The sequence below is a fragment of the Balaenoptera borealis genome (genome assembly GCF_965194805.1).
Source record: "Balaenoptera borealis genome assembly, contig: HAP1_SCAFFOLD_1890, whole genome shotgun sequence".
Lineage (NCBI taxonomy): Eukaryota > Metazoa > Chordata > Mammalia > Artiodactyla > Balaenopteridae > Balaenoptera > Balaenoptera borealis.
In genome coordinates, this window is record NW_028122367.1 from 1 (window position 1) to 20,482 (window position 20,482).

Genomic DNA, 20,482 nt, shown 5'->3' on the forward strand with positions numbered 1-20,482 from the left:
CCAGGTTCATAGCAGCATTATTAACAATAGCCAAAGGGTGAGAACAATCCAGATGTCTACCACCTGATGAATGGATCAATGCAATGTGATACATACATACAATAGAATATTATTCAGCCTTAAAAAGGAGTGAATTTCTGACACAGCTACACTGTGGATGGACTTTGAAGGCATTGTGCTAAGTAATACAAGCCAGTCACAAAAGGGTTGGAGGAGGGAGGAAAAGGGTTATTGTTTAATAGGTACAGAGTTTCCATTTGGGAAAATGAGTTAATTCTGGAGATGGATGGTGTGATGGTTGCACAACAATGTGAATACACTTAATGCCTTAACTTGTATACTTAAAAATGTTTAAAATGGTAAATTTTATGTATATTTTACCACAATGGAAAAAAGCTACCAAAAAAAAAAAACTCGAAATAATTTAAAACTAGATATCTGTCTTCCAAATTATTGTTGAGTATATAAAATAAGCAAAATAACATAGAACAAGAACAGGAAACAAGAGGGGCTTCCGTGGTGGCGCAGTGCTTAAGAATCTGCCTGCCATCGCAGGGGACACGCGTTCAAGCCCTGGTCCAGGAAGATCCCACATGCCGTGGAGCAGCTAAGTCCGTGCACCACAACAACTGAGTCCGCATGCCATGACTACTGAAGCCCGCGAGCCTAGAGCTCATGCTCCGCAACAAGAGAAGCCACTGCAATGAGAAGCCTGCACACCACAAGGAAGAGTAGCCCCGGCTTGCCGCAGCTAGAGAAAGCCCACACATAGCAATGAAGACCCAATGCAGCAAAAAAAAAAAACCAAAAAACAAACAGGAAACAAGAAACTTTAAGATAGCATAAATAAGTCAGATGAATAGATTACGATGAAATGTCTTTAACTATGATAAGTAATTTTGGCGTACATTGGCATTGTGTCATACATGCATTTAAACAAGTTCAATTACATGTATTTAACAAAAAGAGAAGAGGAGAATGAACCTTGAAAGTACAAGTGTGGGGCTTCCCTGGTGGTGCAGTGGTTGAGAATCTGCCTGCCAATGCAGGGGACATGGGTTCGAGCCCTGGTCTGGGAAGATCCCACATGCCGTGGAGCGACTAGGCCCGTGAGCCACAATTGCTGAGCCTGAGCATCTGGAGCCTGTGCTCCGCAACAAGAGAGGCCGCAATAGTGAGAGGCCCGTGCACCGCGATGAAGAGTGGCCCCCGCTTGCCACAACTGGAGAAAGCCCTCGCACAGAAACGAAGACCCAACACAGCCATAAATTAATTAATTAATTAATTAATTAATTAATTAATTAATTAATTAATTTAAAATAAAACAACCCATGAAGTGAACCTCTCCCTTAATCTCCCTTTGTCATTAACATCTCAGTTAAAAAAAAAAAAAGTACAAGTGTGTTGTACTCTCCACACTCTTATCAGCATATTAGCATGAGAGAGTTTGAAATGAGAGGTGGGAAACCTCAGTTCTCGAAGTTCAGTGTCCTCATTTGACTTTTATAGTTTAAGCATCTTTTAACTTGCTTCCCTGAGTATGATTCTAGAGTTTAAGTGTTTTTAGTACAATGTGGTCTCTAAACACAAGTCAGGTACTTCATCAGTTGCTTAGATGCAGGCACAGTGATCTGTTACAAGCCAGGGTGAAAAAGTGGACTCTGATGGATTTATTGAGCAGACAGGATATCAGTTTCCACCTTCAAGGATGATTTTGACCCTGCATGTTTTTTCACTTTTTATGCTGACTTTAAATTCCATTTAAACAAAATATATCTCTATTTGGGTGGGAAAAAAAGATATTGAAACTATATACATTTTGATCCCACTATATATTCATTTAGAAGGATCTATAACCAAAGTATGCTCGAGTTTTTTGGTTTGTTTTCTGCTTACTTTTCTGAACTTTCTGCAATGACCTGGTTATTTTTTTTTTAAGGTCACAGAAACTTTCAGCTTATGTTCTTTTTTCTTCAACCAAAAAAGTATTAAAGTTCTTACCGTGTTTCTGGCAGATACTATGCTAGGTGCTACATTTATACGGCTGTGCAAAATAAAATAAACATGCCCCCTATGATCATGTTCAAGTGGGGAGACACATATTAACAAATAGATACAAATAAGTACATAATTACAAACGACGAGTTAGGAAAATAAAGAAGAGTTTTAAGAGAGTAAAAGGATCCAGTTTAGTTTTAGGAGCCCATGAAGGCCTTTCCAAAGAAGAAACTTCTGAGCTGAGATCTAGAGGATATAGGTAAGTTAGGCAGGCAGAGAGTGGGGAGTGAGAGTGCGCTGGTGGAAGGGAACAGAATGGGAGGAGCTCCAGAAACAGGAAAGTTGGATGCATTTGACAAGTGAGAAGAAGGCAGTGTGGGTAGAGCAGAGCTGTGGCTAGATATGGTTAAAGATAGATAGGTTCAAGATCATCCAGGGTTGTGTAAACCATATTAAGGCACTTGAACTTTCTTCTAGTAGGCAACTGTGGTTTGATTTACATTGGTACATTTTTTTCAGGCTGCTATATGGAGAATAGCTTGTGGATGGAAAGGCAGGGAGCCCATGTGAAGGGAGGGTCAAGAAGTGGAAGTGAGGATACCAGTTAGCTGAAGGCTGTTGCAGTAATTAGTGTCAGAGATGGTAGCACCTAGGATTAGAGTGATGATGACAGAGATGGAGAGAAGTGGACACATTCAACTTAGTTTTAGGAAATAGTTCTTCCTGGACTTGGTAATAGAATATGGAGAGTGAGGGAGAAGGAGGTGAAAAAAAAAATTTCTAGTTTTGTAGAATAAGCAACTGGGTAAATAAAGGTGCCATTTACTGAGATGGAGAAACCTGAGGAAGAAGCAGATTTGGAGAAGATGGTCAAAATATCTGCTTTGGACATGTTAAAAATGAGATTTCTGTTCCACATCCATGTGGAAATGTTAAACCTGCAGTTGAATGTAAACAAAGTCAGTTTACAGTTAAGTTTTATGCAAGGGCACTATCTAGAAGGTGGCTCTGTTCACGTCATAAACGTGCCATTTTTTATGAAAACACCCAGGGGTGAAGATTCCAAATCTCCTGTTAGCGTTCTGGAGCAATAATGTTAACTCTCTTCCTGCCCGAAACATAAATCTGCACACGTTCTGCAGCTGTGCACAGATGCAGGAAAATAAATACACATACATTCAATGGCATATACACATATGTGTGGCTACACTCTCTTTCAACTGCCTCTCAGCTCCAAGGAGGTTGATTCTCTTGTACATCCATGCACTGCTCTCAGGAACTTAATTATTCTTCCTTGCCTAACTCTGAACCTGACACAATCACCTCTCTTGGAGGATAAAGGTAGGTGGTTAAGAGACCCTCACGTATAGTTGTTTGTGTTGTATCATAATATATAAAACAAATTTTTTTTTTATGAGGAAGAGATATCGTTTTCTAATTTTTCCTCCAAATGCTTTAGAGGCTAGCTGTGTCCTGAATGCTAGAATCTGAAGCTCAGAAAACAGGTTCCAGCTAGAGATATCTATTTGTTGGTCTTCCACATATAATGTTCCATACACTGATGATCAGTGAGTTCATCCAGGAAGAGAAGAGAACCCAGTTCTGACCCCTAGAGGAACTCCAGCATTGAGAGATTTGGTAGAAGAAAGGACACTAAGGATTTACCAGAGAGGTAGGGAGCAAATAAAAGAACGTGAAGCCACGGAAGCAAAGAAAAGCTCAGTGTACATATGACCCAGAAGGCTTAATAGGATCCTTGCAATCTGTCCTGAAATATAACTCATGACTTATTTATATTTATACTGTACAAATGAACTGATACTTACCCAGCTTTTATTGCCATACACATTTTAGGTGCTTAGAAAATGCATGAAGTATGGAGTACCAGTTAAGAAAGAAAAGCATTTTTGTAGAAGATAATTCTATAGTTACTATAAACTCCTGTATGTCCAGAGGTGTTCTTTTGCCTCTTATATGTGACATGGATAAACTTCTCTTATCAGTTCCTATATTAGTGGATTTAAGAATATTGAAATATATTTTAAAGAAAATAAAGTTACTTTCAAATCTTGTATTACTTTATCACATAAAATTTTCCTTACAATGTTTTGTCTTTTGTATCATTGTCAGATTAAGCTTCCTACAATGTAACTGATTGCAGTTCCCTTTATTAAAAAATCCTTAATGATGTTGCATTTCATGTACAGTAAAATTTACACTCTTTATCCCTTTAGCTTGGGATTCCATGCCCTGCTGAATTTTGTCCCAAACAATTACTTTTTAATATCTCCCACCACTCTCTTTAATGTAGTCCATAATACAGTCTGACCACAAAAGTATCTGATTTTTTTTGCTTAATCTGTTTTCCTGCTTCCTGGTCTTTGCTAATGATGTAACCTCTACCTAAAATGCCTTTGTTTCTTCCTCCCCATATTTCAAAAAGCCTACTTACTTTCCAAGGTACAAACTATTTTCTCCTCCTCTGAAAACGTTCCTGAGCCGGAAATTGTCTCCCTTCTAATTTATGTCTCCTCTTATGTCATTTGCTTCTCCAGTATACTGTTGCAATATTGTACATTTCTGACAGCTTCAGTTTGACTCATGTCTCCTTCTGATTACCCTGTAACACTCCCATGGTAGTGCCTTTTTTATAGAAGTGGTTTAAGAGGTAAATTTTTTGTCTTTCTTCAATCTGTACTTGTGTTAACTGTACTACTTTTCCATTTTTCTGTAGGATCCAATGATGCCATTGCTCCAGACTTCCCGGCTTAGGTGCTAGGCACAAGGGATGATGACCTGGCAGACACTGTTAACATTAAACATAAAGAGGGGATCTACAGTAAGAGGGTGGTAACTAAGGCATCCTTGTCAATGGGGGAAAAAAACCCTTTCAGAAAGATAATGCAGGTGACTGGATTGGCTTTGTGTATTCTGTGGCCTTTTTTTTTTCCTCTTCATCTTAAATGAGAGTATTGTCCAGGCTTTCTTTTTTTTTTCTGCTTTTTTAATGCAAACTTTTCTCCTAGCTGTTTTATTGGATATGTACAAGAAGGAAAATTAAAATCTTTTAAAATGCTTTAGATTTTTGAAAACTGTAGACTTTATTTTCACTATGGGAAATATATTGCAACTTTTGAAATGAAATAATATCCATTTAAGTATGTTTTAAAGACTAAAATTCATAGAAAATCTTGATTAAAATGCCTCATGAATTTATCTGTTAGATGGTACAAACTAATATCTCATAGGTTAGATTCTGCAGGAAAGTGTATGGCTCACATGGTGTTTAAATTTTTAAAACTTTTGCTGCCAACATCTAAAAATAAGATTTTGGGCTTCCCTTGAGAAGTCAGAATATGTAGTTGCACTCAACTTGTATTCCTCCATGGCAGTTATCGTTGACCCTGAAGCATGGCTGTCCTCTGCAGAGAGGACATACATTCTCCTGTTTGCTTCAGTCCCCACGAGTCTCAGACTCAATCCACTTCATACATCTACTTTGTCAGTTTGGTGACTGTGGGTATTTGAGTTTTCATCCTTGCCCCTAGATATAGGCCCCACTGTTTTATAAAAGCTTTTAATCTTTAGGAATCTGCATGATTTTTTTTTCCTTTGCATACCTGACATTGTGCTTCTTTAATTGATGCACAGTAGTATTTGTTAAATGAAAATTCCAGGAGCCACTGAAAATTCTACATGTATACTTGCGTGTGTTGCTTTGTTGCATTTACAGTTTTTATTCCTGTGCATAGCTCTTAGCCAAATAGGACCTACTGATCCTGGGGCAGTATTCAAACAGGCTGGTTCTATGTTCCAGTTTTGGCATAGTGTTAATGACTTCATGTGATGTTGTTAATGCTTTTATGAGGAAACCGAATGAAAGGCTGCTTGCTAAAGTGCACACATTTATTCTTCCAGATAACTTTTTGTTGCACTGAAAAGCATTTTGAAGTCTTTTGAAATAAGATAAAAGAAGCACATCTGCCAGTTAACATGGAGGCTGCCAAGTAAATAGAAAGGCAAATAATTTTGCAAAATGTAGTTCATAAATGAAAACTCTCATATACTAGCTATATACTAGTGGCAATTTGGTACATATAGATAACCCTGTGATCCCACTGTCAGACAATTGAGAAGAAGGTGGATATGGAAAAATTGGCAGGGAACAAAGTGATAGACTAAGGGAACTCCATCAGAAGTTTGCACAATGAACTTACCAAATATAACTCATCTCTAGTTTGCATTTGGTAAGGATGATGTGTGTGAAATAAAGTTGGGCTTTGTTAACTGAGGGACCCCTATAACCTCCCACTTGTTATGGGGGTCTACTGCTACTATTATTGTTGGTCTATTTCCAGACTACATCTTAAGGAAAAGTCCTCCTATTTCACCGTCGGAGAAGCCCAGCCTCAGAGCCTCTCACTTTAAAGGATTAAGAAGAACAGGGGGACGATACCTGCTGGGGAAAATTGAATAGTGACATTTGTATAATAGCTGACTGAGCCCATTAAATATATCAGAAGTAAAAATCTCAGTAGAAGGATTGGAATATAAAAGTGAGAAAATCTGTTAGGAAACAGAACATAAAAAGAAGGGAAAAGAAAAAAATTCAAGATTGGCCCCAAAGGGTCAACATCAAAAAACAGGTGTTCCATAGAGATAATAGAGAAGATAGAAAAGAAGGACTCAAAGGACTAGTATAGAAATAAATTCCAAAACTGAAAGATATGAATTTCCATGTTAATAGGAACTGTCATGTACATAAAAATCCACACCAAGGCACATGACCTTGAAATTTCGAAACACTGACAAGGAAAGAGATTCTGAAAGCTTCCAGAAAGAAAACAGGTACCATATAAAGAAATGCAAATTAGACTGACATTAAGCTTTTCAAAAATAATACATGGAACTAGAAACCAAAGGAGTAATGCCTTGAAATTCTGAGGGAAAATTATTTCACTAAATAAAACGAAGGAGTAGGGGCTTCCCTGGTGGCGCAGTGGTTGAGAGTCTGCCTGCCAATGCAGGGGACACGGGTTCGAGCCCTGGTCTGGGAGGATCCCACATGCCGCGGAGCGACTGGGCCCGTGAGCCACAGGTACTGAGCCTGCGCGTCTGGAGCCTGTGCTCCGCAACGGGAGAGGCCGCGGCGGTGGGGGGCCCACGCGCCGCGGTGAGGAGTGGCCCCCGCTTGCCGCGGCTGGAGAGGGCCCTCGCACAGAAGCGAAGACCCAACACAGCCAATAAATAAATAAATAAATAATTTAAAAAAAAAAAACAAAAAAAAAAAACGAAGGAGTAGATTTAATATTTGTTAAAGGAAAACATGGGATGGAGGAAATGGGGTCAACATAGGAGAGAGGGGAAAGGAATTGCCATTGCAGCGGTGGTACAGAAGATCTAGAACAAGTTCAGATTGAGGACTGCAAGAAAAAGGTCAAGTTGATAGAACACCTTATGTAGTTGACTGTATTTAGAAGAGATTTTCAATTCTATTTACACTTATGAAGATGATGTAGGGATTGGCATATAGAAACATAGCAAATGCAAAAATAGGCAATTATTAACTCCTCAGTAAAAGCAAAACTTTGTAAAAGAAAATGAATGTGATTACAGTATACTAGTTGGTTTAACTGTGAATAATAGAAACATAACACAATCACTGAATATTGATTTAATCATCATGACTACTATTTACATAATATATAAACAATGAACATTAATATAGGACCAAAACTTTTCAGAAGATAGATTGAGGGAATATGGGTGTGACAGGAAAGTTCTATAAAAGGTAAATCCATATGATCCTAGAAGGAAATAAAAAAATAATTTCTGGAACTAAAAAGGATACAGCAATATAAAGCATGTTATTTGGAAACAAGGATAGTGATACTAGAAGAAATGGCTAAATAAATTGGTGGTGTTTGAAAACTGTTGATTTCTGTTATAAGTTTACTGGAACTATTTGACTTTCAAAACCATTTGTATATGTTATTTTGATTAGTTTATAGTTTATTTTGCCTTACTTCCCAAAACATGGAAGAGATGGAAAATGATATATTTGGCAAATACTAACTAAAATAAAGCTAATGAGCAATGTTAATATTGACAAAATAAAATTCCAGACCAAAAAATATTAATATATATTATGAGTTTACCTCGTAAGAACAAAAGGCTCAAATATACCAATAAGATAAAATTTGAGTTTATTTTCTTTTACTCAAACTTGTATGCAGGAAAAATGACAGGAAAATATAGGTAAACCCAACAATACATATCTTTCAGAAACTGAGGGACCAGGAAAGAAAACTAAAGTAGACAAGATTTAAAAATGGACTTTAAAAGTTTGACTTACTATAGAGAACTTTTCATTTTTTAAAGAACACATGGAACACTTAGAAAAATTGATGAAGCTGTTGGTTTTGAAGAATTGATGTTCAAAAAGAACAGCTTCTGATAGGATTAACCAAGATGGTGGAGTAGAAGGACGTGCTCTCACTCCCTCTTGCGAGAGCACCAGAATCACAACTGGCTGCTGGACAATCATTGACAGGAAGACCCTGGACTTCACCAAGGAGGATACCCCACGTCTAAGGACAGAGGAGAAGCCACAGTGAGACAGTAGGAGGGGCACAATCAGAGTAAAATCAAATCCCATAACTGCTGGGTGGGTGACTCACAGACTGGCGAACACTTATACCACAGAAGTCCACCCACTGGAGTGAAGGTTCTGAGCCCCACGTCAGGCTTCCCAACCTGGGGATCCGGCAACGGGAGGAGGAATTCCTAGAGAATCAGACTTTGAAGACTACTGGGAATTGATTGTGGGACTTCGACAGGACTGGGGGAAACAGAGACCCCACTCTTGGAGGGCACACACAAAGTAGTGTGCACATTGGGACCCAGGGGAAGGAGCAGTGACCCTGGGGGAGACTGAACCAGACCTACCTGCTGGTGTTGGGGGGGTCTCCTGCAGAGGCGGGGGGTGGCTCTGTTTCACCATGGGGACAAGGACACTGGCAGCGGAGGTTCTGGGAAGTGCTCCTTGGCGTGAGCCCTCCCAGAGTCTGCCATTAACCCCACCAAAGAGCCCAGGTAGGCTCCAGTGTTGGGTTGCCTCAGGCAAAACAACCAACAGGGAGGGAACCCAGCCCCACCCATCAATAGTCAAGTGGATTAAAACTTTACTGAGCTCTGACTGCCACAGCAACAGTCGGCTCTACCCACCACCAGAGCCTCCCATCAAGCCTCTTAGATAGCCTCAACCACCAGAAGGCAGACAGCAGAAGCTAGAAAAACTACAATCCTGCAGCCTGTGGACCAAAAACCACAGTTACAGAAAGAGAGACAAGATGAAAAGGCAGAGGGCTATGTACCAGATGAAGGAACAAGAAAAAACCCCAGAAAAACAACTAAATGAAGTGGAGATAGGCAACCTTCCAGAAAAAGAATTCAGAATAATGATAGTGAGGATGATCCAGGACCTCGGAATAAGAATGGAGGCAAAGATTGAGAAGATGCAAGAAATGATTAACAAAGACCTAGAAGAATTAAAGAACAAACAAACAGAGATGACCAATACAATAACTAAAATGAAAACTACACTAGAAGGAATCAATAGCAGAATAACTGAGGCAGAACGGATAAGTGACCTGGAAGACAGAATGGTGGAATTCACTGCTGCAGAGCAGAATAAAGAAAAAAGAATGAAAAGAAATGGAGAGAGCCTAAGAGACCTCTGGGACAACATTAAACGCAACAACATTCACATTATAGGGGTCCCAGAAGGAGAAGAGAGAGAGAAAGGACCCGAGAAAATATTTGAAGAGATTATAGTTGAAAACTTCCCTAACATGGGAAAGGAAATAGCCACCCAAGTCCAGGAAGCGCAGAGAGTCCCATACAGGAAAAACCCAAGGAGAAACACGCCGAGACATATAGTAATCAAAGTGGCAAAAATTAAAGACAAAGAAAAATTATTGAAAGCAGCAAGGGAAAAATGACAAATAACACACACGGGAACTCCCATAAGGTTAACAGCTGATTTCTCAGCAGAAACTCTGCAAGCCAGAAGGGAGTGGCATGATATACTTAAAGTGATGAAAGGGAAGAACCTACAACCAAGATTACTCTACTCGGCAAGGATCTCATTTAGATTTGATGGAGAAATCAAAAGTTTTACAGACAAGCAAAAGCTACGAGAATTCAGCACCACCAAACCAGCTCTACAACAAATGCTAAAGGAACTTCTCTAAGTTAGAAACACAAGAGAAGAAAAGGACCTACAAAAACAAACCCAAAACAATTAAGAAAATGGTCATAGGAACATACATATCGATAATTACCTTAAACGTGAATGGATTAAATGCCCCAACCAAAAGACATAGACTGGCTGAATGGATACAAAAACAAGACCCATATATATGCTGTCTACAAGAGACCCACTTTAGACCTAGGGACACATACAGACTGAAATTGAGGGGATGGAAAAAGATATTCCATGCAAATGGAAATCAAAAGAAAGCTGGAGTAGCTAAACTCATATCAGATAAAATAGACTTTAAAATAAAGAATGTTACAAGAGACAAGGAAGGACACTACATAATGATCAAGGGATCAATCCAAGAAGAAGATATAACAATTATAAATATTTATGCACCCAACATAGGAGCACCGCAATACATAAGGCAACTGTTAACTGCTATAAAAGAGGAAATCGACAGTAACACAATAATAGTGGGGGACTTTAATAACACCTCACTTACACCAATGGACAGATCATCCAAAATGAAAATGAATAAGAAAACAGAAGCTTTAAATGACGCAATAGACCAGATAGATTTAATTGATATTTATAGGACATTCCATCCAAAAACAGCAGATTACACGTTCTTCTCAAGTGCGCATGGAACATTCTCCAGGATAGATCACATCTTCGGTCACAAATCAAGCCTCAGTAAATTTAAGAAAATTGAAATCATATCAAGCATCTTTTCTGACCACAACGCTATGAGATTAGAAATGAATTACAGGGCAAAAAACGTAAAAAAGACAAACACGTGGAGGCTAAACAATACGTTACTAAATAACCAAGAGATCACTGAAGAAATCAAAGAGGAAATTAAAAAATACCTAGAGACAAATGACAATGAAAACACGACGACCCAAAACCTATGGGATGCAGCGAAAGCAATTCTAAGAGGGAAGTTTATAGCTATACAAGCCTACCTAAAGAAACAAGAAAAATCTCAAGTAAACAATCTAACCTTACACCTAAAGAAACTAGAGAAAGAAGAACAAACAAAACCCAAAGTTAGCAGAAGGAAAGAAATCATAAAGATCAGAGCAGAAATAAATGAAATAGAAACAAAGAAAACAATAGCAAAGATCAATAAAACTAAAAGCTGGTTCTTTGAGAAGATAAACAAAATTGATAAGCCATTAGCCAGACTCATCAAGAAAAAGAGGGAGAGGACTCAAATCAATAAAATCAGAAATGAAAAAGGAGAAGTTACAACAGACATCGCAGAAATACAAAGCATCCTAAGAGACTACTACAAGCAACTCTATGCCAATAAAATGGACAACCTGGAAGAAATGGACAAATTTTTAGAAAGGTATAACCTTCCAAGACTGAACCAGGAAGAAACAGAAAATATCAACAGACCAATCACAAGTAATGAAATTGAAACTGTGATTAAAAATCTTCCAACAAACAAAAGTCCAGGACCAGATGGCTTCACAGGTGAACTCTATCAAACATTTAGAGAAGAGCTAACACCTATCCTTCTCAAACTCTTCCAAAAAATTGCAGAGGAAGGAACACTCCCAAACTCATTCTATGAGGCCACCATCACCCTGATACCAAAACCAGACAAAGACACTACAAAAAAAGAAAATTACAGACCAATGTCACTGATGAATATAGATGCAAAAATCCTCAACAAAATACTAGCAAACAGAATCCAACAACACATTAAAAGGATCATACACCGCGATCAAGTGGGATTTATCCCAGGGATGCAAGAATTCTTCAATATATGCAAATCAATCAATGTGATACACCATATTAATAAATTGAAGAATAAAAACCATATGATCATCTCAATAGATGCAGAAAAAGCTTTTGACAAAATTCAACACCCATTTATGATAAAAACTCTCCAAAAAGTGGGCATAGAGGGAACCTACCTCAACATAATAAAGGCCATATATGACAAACCCACAGCAAACATCATTCTCAATGGTGAAAAACTGAAAGCATTTCCTCTAAGATCAGGAACGAGACAAGGATGTCCATTCTCACCACTATTATTCAACATAGTTTTGGAATTCCTAGCCACAGCAATCAGAGAAGAAAAAGAAATAAAAGGAATACAAATTGGAAAAGAAGAAGTAAAACTGTCACTGTTTGTGGATGACATGATACTATACATAGAGAATCCTAAAACTGCCACCAGAAAACTGCTAGAACTAATTAATGAATATGGTAAAGTTGCAGGATACAAAATTAATGCACAGAAATCTCTTGCATTCCTATACACTAATGATGAAAAATCTGAAAGAGAAATTATGGAAACACTCCCATTTACCATTGTAACAAAAAGAATAAAATACCTAGGAATAAACTTACCTAGGGAGACAAAAGACCTGTATGCAGAAAACTATAAGACACTGATGAAAGAAATTAAAGATGATACCAACAGATGGAGAGATATATCATGTTCTTGGATTGGAAGAATCAACATTGTGAAAATGAGTATGCTACCCAAAGCAATCTACAGATTCAATGCAATCCCTATCAAATTACCAATGGCATTTTTTACAGAGCTAGAACAAATCATCTTAAAATTTGTATGGAGACACAAAAGACCCCGAATAGCCAAAGCAGTCTTGAGGGAAAAAAATGGAGCTGGAGGAATCAGACTCCCTGACTTCAGACTATACTACAAAGCTACAGTAATCAAGACAATATGGTACTGGCAGAAAAACAGAAACATAGATCAATGGAACAAGATAGAAAGCCCAGAGATTAACCCACGCACCTATGGTCAACTAATCTATGACAAAGGAGGCAAAGATATACAATGGAGAAAAGACAGTCTCTTCAATAAGTGGTGCTGGGAAAACTGGACAGCTACATGTAAAAGAATGAAATTAGAATACTCCCTAACACCATACACAAAAATAAACTCAAAATGGATTAGAGACCTAAATATAAGACTGGACACTATAAAACTCTTAGAGGAAAACATAGGAAGAACACTCTTTGACATAAATCACAGCAAGATCTTTTTTGATCCACCTCCTAGAGTAATGGCAATAAAAACAAAAATAAACAAATGGGACCTAATGAAACTTCAAAGCTTTTGCACAGCAAAGGAAACCATAAAAAAGACCAAAAGACAACCCTCAGAATGGGAGAAAATATTTGCAAACGAATCAACGGGCAAAGGATTAATCTCCAAAATATATAAACAGCTCATTCAGCTCAATATTAAAGAAACAAACACCCCAATCCAAAAATGGGCAGAAGACCTAAATAGACATTTCTCCAAAGAAGACATACAGACGGCCACAAAGCACATGAAAAGATGTTCAACATCACTAATTATTAGAGAAATGCAAATCAAAACTACAATGAGGTATCACCTCACTCCTGTTAGAATGGGCATCATCAGAAAATCTACAAACAACAAATGCTGAAGAGGGTGTGGAGAAAAGGGAACCCTCTTGCACTGTTGGTGGGAATGTAAATTGATACAGCCACTATGGAGAACAGTATGGAGGTTCCTTAAAAAACTAAAAATAGAATTACCATATGACCCAGCAATCTCACTACTGGGCATATGCCCAGAGAAAAACGTAATTCAAAAAGACACATGCACCCGAATGTTCATTGCAGCACTATTTACAATAGCCAGGTCATGGAAGCAACTTAAATGCCCATCAACAGACGAATGGATAAAGAAGATGTGGTATACAATGGAATATTACTCAGCCATAAAAAGGAACGAAATTGAGTCATTTGTTGAGAAGTGGATGGATCTAGAGACTGTCATACAGAGTGAAGTAAGTCAGAAAGAGAAAAACAAATATCGTATATTAACGCATGTATGTGGAACCTAGAAAAATGTTACAGATGAGCCAGTTTGCAGGGCAGAAGTTGAGACACAGATGTAGAGAATGGACATATGGACACCAAGGGGGGAAAACTGCGGTGGGGTGGGGATGGTGGTGTGCTGAATTGGGCGATTGGGATTGACATGTATACACTGATGTGTATAAAATTGATGCCTAATAAGAACCTGCAGTATAAACAAACAAACAAAACAACTAATACTAAACTTTCATTGGGTTATTTGTATGAAAATATGTTAATATAAATGTTTCAGACATTACATGAAATTTCTAAAAATCTTATATTTGTATTTGTATGGAAATATGTATGGAAATATGTTAATATAAATGTTTCAGACGTTACATGAAATTTCTAAAAATCTTATATGTTCTGGTATAATGTTATAAGTAATAATCCTAGTTATTACTTTAAAATGTATATCTCAGAAATAACTAATTTTCTTGTCAACTGCATTATTATGAACTGTCATCAAATCTTTAACTGTGGTCATTTTTAAGTCTTTTGTCATTTACAGACAGTTTTGGGTGTACTCTGATGCTTTTGCAAATATGTTCCTGTAAAAGGGTTTCATCTTCAAGAAATTCATAGAAAAGACTCTGACAAGTACAGGTTTCTGGTAACTGACTGTACTGCTGAACTGAATGAATAAGCATTTTCAGACCTCTAATGAAAAACTGATGAACTCATAAAAGTGCTAACAAAAGATCAAGATAAAAAAAAAAATTAATTACATGGGACTGAATGAACTGATGAGGATGAGTATAATTTTTGTGACTTTCTGTCTGAATTAAAAAAAAAAAATCCCACAAGGACTCAGAGGCAAAGAATATACAAATCAATTTTCACTGCAAAGTAAAGGAGCTGTTACAGTGGAGCATTACTGGACTGAATGTCAATATTATGATATAGTATGAGTGTATTTCATGTTTGGTAATTGCAATCATTGTTGCTTTTGTTGTGGTCATCCATGTACAATGCTTAGTGTTAGTCTATTTATCTCTTGTAAAAATAAAATACAGTGTGTGTGTGTGTGTGTGTGTGTGTGTGTGTGAAAAAAAAAAAAAGAACAGCTTCTTTGACTACACTGTAGCTAAATTAGGACTCAACAATAAAAACATGGAATAACAAAACGAAACAAAAATCTGTTTTATGGGTTAAGTAGTAATTGCCCCAAAATTCATGTCCACAGGAAACTTCAGAATGTGATGTTATTTGGAAATAGGGTCTTTGCAGATGTCATTAGTTAAAGATCTCTAGGTTATATCATCCTGGATGTAGGGTGGGCCTTAAATCCAATGATTAGTGTACTTATAAAAAGAGGAGAGGAGGCCATGTGAAGACAGGAGCAGAGATTGGAGTTATGCTGTCCAAAGCCACGGAGCACTAGGGGTCACTAGAAGCTGGAAGAGACAAAGAAGGATTCTCCCAGATAGACTAGTTCTAAAACATGGTTTTAGAAACTAAGTCCAACATTTCCAGTAACCATAGAAACAGTTAAAATAAACTTTGCCATGAAAGCCCTTATATCATGCTTGATATAGGGAGGTAGGAAGATGTAAGAACCAGGACACATGAGACATGACATTTTATCTGCGACTACTGTTTGTTTTACTGAGGGTGTAGTTTCAAATTCAGTCACCCTCTTCAGCTTCAGACTCAGATTCTTCTTCAGCATTTTTGAGCCACTCTACAAACTTTTTCATTTGCTCAAGGATGACACTTTTCCCCTTGGCAGCATGTGCATCTTTATACCACTTCAGAATGGGTTCTTCACTCAGAACTTCAGCTTTATAAAAAAGCACCACTATTTTCTGGAAGGCTTTCATGAAATGAATGTTGTCATAGCAATACTCCTGAATCTTCAGTAACAGAGTCAGCTCAGACTGACCTTGAGTCGTAAAGGCAGCAAGGAGAGGGCTATATTGCTTCAAGTGCTTGATGGCTTGCTCTGCTACAAGTTCCTATTTTTTGTTCCATTCCACGGTGCTCATTACACTGGGCCATACTATTCCGATGACAACTGGTTCTGGGATGTTGTTTTTTTCATCTCCTCCTTGACATACAAAATTTTATCCTTAAATGGATCACCACGAGACATCTGTTCTTGAAGTTCTTTCTGGAGTTCCTTACGAGCTCCTATGGTTTGCTGATTCCAAACATACTCTGAAAGCTCTTTCAAGCCTGCCTCGGTAAAATACTTTGTGAAGTGTTCATTGCTTTGTTTATTGGCAGGAAAAAGTTCCATCAGTCTGTTATCCATGCTCACTTTCCGAAGACTTGTAGCTACTGCATTGATATCTTTTTCATTTATCCATGATTTAAAGAGCTTTACAGCAAAAGCTGCTGAAACCCCTTCTTTAACCAAATTCTCATTATAAAGGTTATTAAGAATGGATGCATTAAGTGTTCCATTAGCCAGAAGAACACCGGTCAACATAGCCAGCTTGTTCCTCTCCGACTCTGAAAAACCCTTTAAGAACAGCAGCAGCTTTTTAACTTCTCTTCAAAACCTTTCTCCAGGTATTTGTAGCACCTGATTAACTTGTTAAAAACCTGAGCAAATGCTTACATGGTCTCTAGGTCTTCTTGTGCTGCGAACACACAGACATCTGTACGCATCATGTCATCTGCCAGTGTAACACCTGGGGCCAGCATTCCACTGGCCACCAGAACGTCAAAGAGTGTTTCTGCATATCGGCAGTAATCAAGTTTTGCTCCAGAAGCATCAAGAAACTTTGCTACTGCTTCCAAATCAGTACCAGTTTCATTTAAGCCTTGAATAATGCAGTCTGGAAACTGAGTAGAGTCAAACCTCTCTTTTTCATCTCTTTTTCTGGTTTTAAAACGCTGGCCTGATAGCGTTGCCTTTTGCTGCTTTTGATTATTCATAAAAGACACCCGAATTTAAGATGAAGAGAAAAGAGCCAGAAATCCCGGAGGTGGCGGCAACTGTGGTGGTGTCTCCTCTGCCACATGAATATGCTTTACAGCAGTTTTCATAATAGCTCCAAACTGGCAATTACCCAGATGCCATTATTTTTATATTTACTATGCCATTATTTTTCCAGTAGTATGAGTGAATTGTAGCATATTAACACTGTTGAATAGTAACCAGTAAATGAGACCGACTAAAAGACAAATACATGTTTTAACACTTAACAAATCTTACAAGTATAATGTAAGAGAAGAAAGCAAGACATAAAGGCTATGTGCTGTATTATTCCATTTATATAAAGTTCAGAAATATAAGTAATTTGTTGCATTTAAAATGGGGTGTTATGCTCAGCCTGGGGGAGATTGAAAGAATGAGGGGAGAGCATGTAGGGTTCTAGGCAGATTTTTTTTTAAACCTGGGTACATGTTCACTTTTTACCAATTCACTGAGTTCTCTGTGCATTTTTTGATACATGTCTTCTGACACATAATGCAAAAGATTTTTTTTAAGATACTTTTTTAAAAACAACAAAAAATAAGTACTTAGAAATGAATCTAACAAAGGACATGCAAAACTAATGTAGAGAAAATGATAAAGCTTCATTGAAATATATTAAGGAAGACTTAAATAAATTCAATGAATCGTTGCTCAAAATTCCAGTAGAATTTTTCATGGAACTTGACAGGCTGATTCCAAATTTTTTGGAAAATCAAGAAGTATATTTAAAGAATAAGGTAAGGGAACTTGCCATACCAGATATCAAAAGACTTATATGTGTGTGTGTGTGTGTGTGTGTGTGTGTGTGTGTGTGTGTATACATATATAAAATTTATATATAAGTTATATATATATATAAAATATATATATTTAAGACCTCACTTGCAAAGGAATAAACAAAGAAAAGTGGAATAACATGTTGACCCAGAAACACACCCATGAATGTGGAAACTAATATATGACACAGATGACATAAGAATCCTGGAGAAAGGGTGAACTATTCAATAGTGTTTGGGCCATTGATTATATATGTAAGAAAAAATAAAATCAGATAGATCCCTGATGCACACTAAACAAAAATGTAGTCCAAATGATATTAAATGTAAAAAGGAAATCTTTAAGCTTTTAGAATTTAGATGACTGCCCTTTGACCATGAAATAATGATTTCTTAAATAAGACACACAAAGCACAGACCATGAAGGAAAAAGAAAATAAGTGGTATTATTAAAATGAAAAATTTTGTGCACCGAAAGACATCATAAATAATTCAAAGACAAGACACAGACTGAGAGAAGATATTTGAAACTCATACAACCTACAAAGTAATTTTATAGTAATGTTCATTGTAATGCTTTTCAATATTAAAAAATTAGAAATAGCCTAAAGTTTATCAACAGGTGAAAATTGATATATTAATTCCATAGAATTCTACATAACACTGAGAATGAGTTAATTAGAGTCACTAAGAGTAAATCCCCCAATCGTAATACTGAGTGTAAAAGGCAAGTTACTTAAAGGTACACAGAGTATTATACCCTTTACATAAAGTTTAAAGACATGCAAAACAATCCAGTACCTTGTTGACTAATACATGCAACACTGTATAGTAAAAAGTTCGAGAACATCCTTGAGATTGACGAACTCTAAATTGAGCTTAAGGTTGCTACTGAAAAGAGAGAATGGTATCATTGAGGCTTTACACAGGGTATCATTATCATTATATCATTATATCTGTAATGTTTTATCTTATTTCTTAAGCTCTATAGTAGACACATTGGTGTTCATTATGTTGTTTTTAGTAACCTCTATTGCCTTTCTGACTGCTTTGTTGAAAAATATTCATTCTTAGAGATAGGAAGTGAATCTCTTGTCAATCCATTGTAAAAAACATAACCATATTAACTGCTTGATAACTGTATCCTAGTTGTTGTATTGGTGATTTTTAATTTATTTACCAACATTATTATTTTTCACTTGAGTTTTCTCATACAATAAAAAAGAAAAGAGCTGATTTTAAAAGACCAATAAGGTAGATAAATCTCTAGCAAGTATGACCAAGAAAAACAGAAAGAAAATAGAAAGCATTAGACAAATTTAACCTCAGGAGATTTTTAAAAATTATATGAGTATAATATATAAAATCTAGATGATATAGATGCTTTTCTAGGATTATATGAAATATCAAAATTTGCCCCCTAAGTGACAAAAATTTTGAAAAGGTTTGTTCAGATGTACTTTACTACTTTGAAAGATACCTGATCTGGATTTTTTTTTTTTAACTGTTGCATCAAATCAGCAAAGAACAGATTTTGTTTAAAGTGATCGTACACAGAAAAATATGGAAAACTTTCCAAACCCCCCAAAACTGTCATATGTCATAAAGTCCTTAAAACTGTCACAGCTTTTACATGGTTGAGCCTAAGAGATGCTTCTTTTCCTAATACATAAAAAGGTTTTTGTTTTTGTTTTTGTTTGGGGTGGAGGCGGTGGATTACTTGCTTGTGTTATCTTTTCCTTCTCCTTGGGATCAAATGACATCATTATTCCAGATGCTCAAGTTCAAGTTCTCATCACTGGGGATGAGGACCTCTCAGACAAAAACCAGAAAAAGGAGATCTACAGTAAAAGGGCAGTGACCGAGGCTGCTCGATCTGAAGAAAAAGAATCCTTGCAGAAAGACACTACAGGTAGTGGAACTGTAGAATTATCTGCCTATTGTTCTATTCTGGCCTTCTAAAATGAATATAAATAGAAAAGTATTATATATTCTTGCTCTCTTCAACCCTCCATCTTCTTCATATGTGAAATAGGATGTTAGCTGCAACTTTTGGTATACACTGGCAGGTAAAACTAACATTTTTAAAGCTCTTTGAGATATTTTTGGAGAACTTTGTGAATATTGTACACAAATTAATCTCATTGCCGGAAATTCACATAATGGACTTTTTAAAACTCTACTGATAAAAATATTTGTTGCCATGAGATACTAATTCTCTAATAAAATTGTTTTACATAGGCCTTTTTCTTCAGGAATTTAGCTTGTTTACTTCCTAACTACCTACCGAGTTAATTTACTTCGGTAGGACTGTGCTGATTAAAAATGCCTGTAAAAGTGTGTTTAGTTTAGGATAGTTTTGGCTCTGAGAGATGAAAACAAAAACAAAATGACATTGGCTTAAAGAAGACAGAAAAGAGTATCAGGGAACAAAGCTCTTTCTCTCCTGTTGCTTCAACATTTTAGCCTCCATTCTCATGCTGTAGTTATCAGACACGTATTCTAGCCAGCAAAAAGGAAAAAAAAGAAAAAAGTGTATTTCTTCCTTTAAATACTTCTCAAAAGTTAAATGTACCATTCCCCTTCCATCCTATTGGCCAGACTTATTCACACGGTCACACCAACCTATGTTGC

At 36.9% G+C, this 20,482-nt stretch overlaps 1 protein-coding gene and 1 pseudogene across 4 annotated transcripts in view; one reads left to right on the top strand and one right to left on the bottom strand.

The window, feature by feature from the left end:
- Positions 1–1,395: 1,395 nt before the first annotated feature.
- Positions 1,396–20,482, top strand: part of LOC309622252 (centrosome-associated protein ALMS1-like) — a gene marked incomplete at its 5' end in the record, with an annotated part of 34,922 nt that continues 15,835 nt past the window's right edge. For 2 of the 3 annotated variants that reach the window (XM_082409376.1, XM_082409378.1), the window contains one exon: positions 19,499–19,760. In XM_082409376.1, coding sequence (XP_082265502.1) covers positions 19,499–19,760 — 262 coding nt within the window. Of the gene's footprint in view, positions 4,906–19,498; positions 19,761–20,482 lie in introns of those variants that run through there. The other variant, XM_082409377.1, reaches the window with a different exon arrangement.
- On the bottom strand, positions 15,198–17,029 carry LOC309622251 (eIF5-mimic protein 2 pseudogene; annotated as a pseudogene). The gene has a single exon. The product of its transcript is annotated as an eIF5-mimic protein 2 pseudogene (transcript).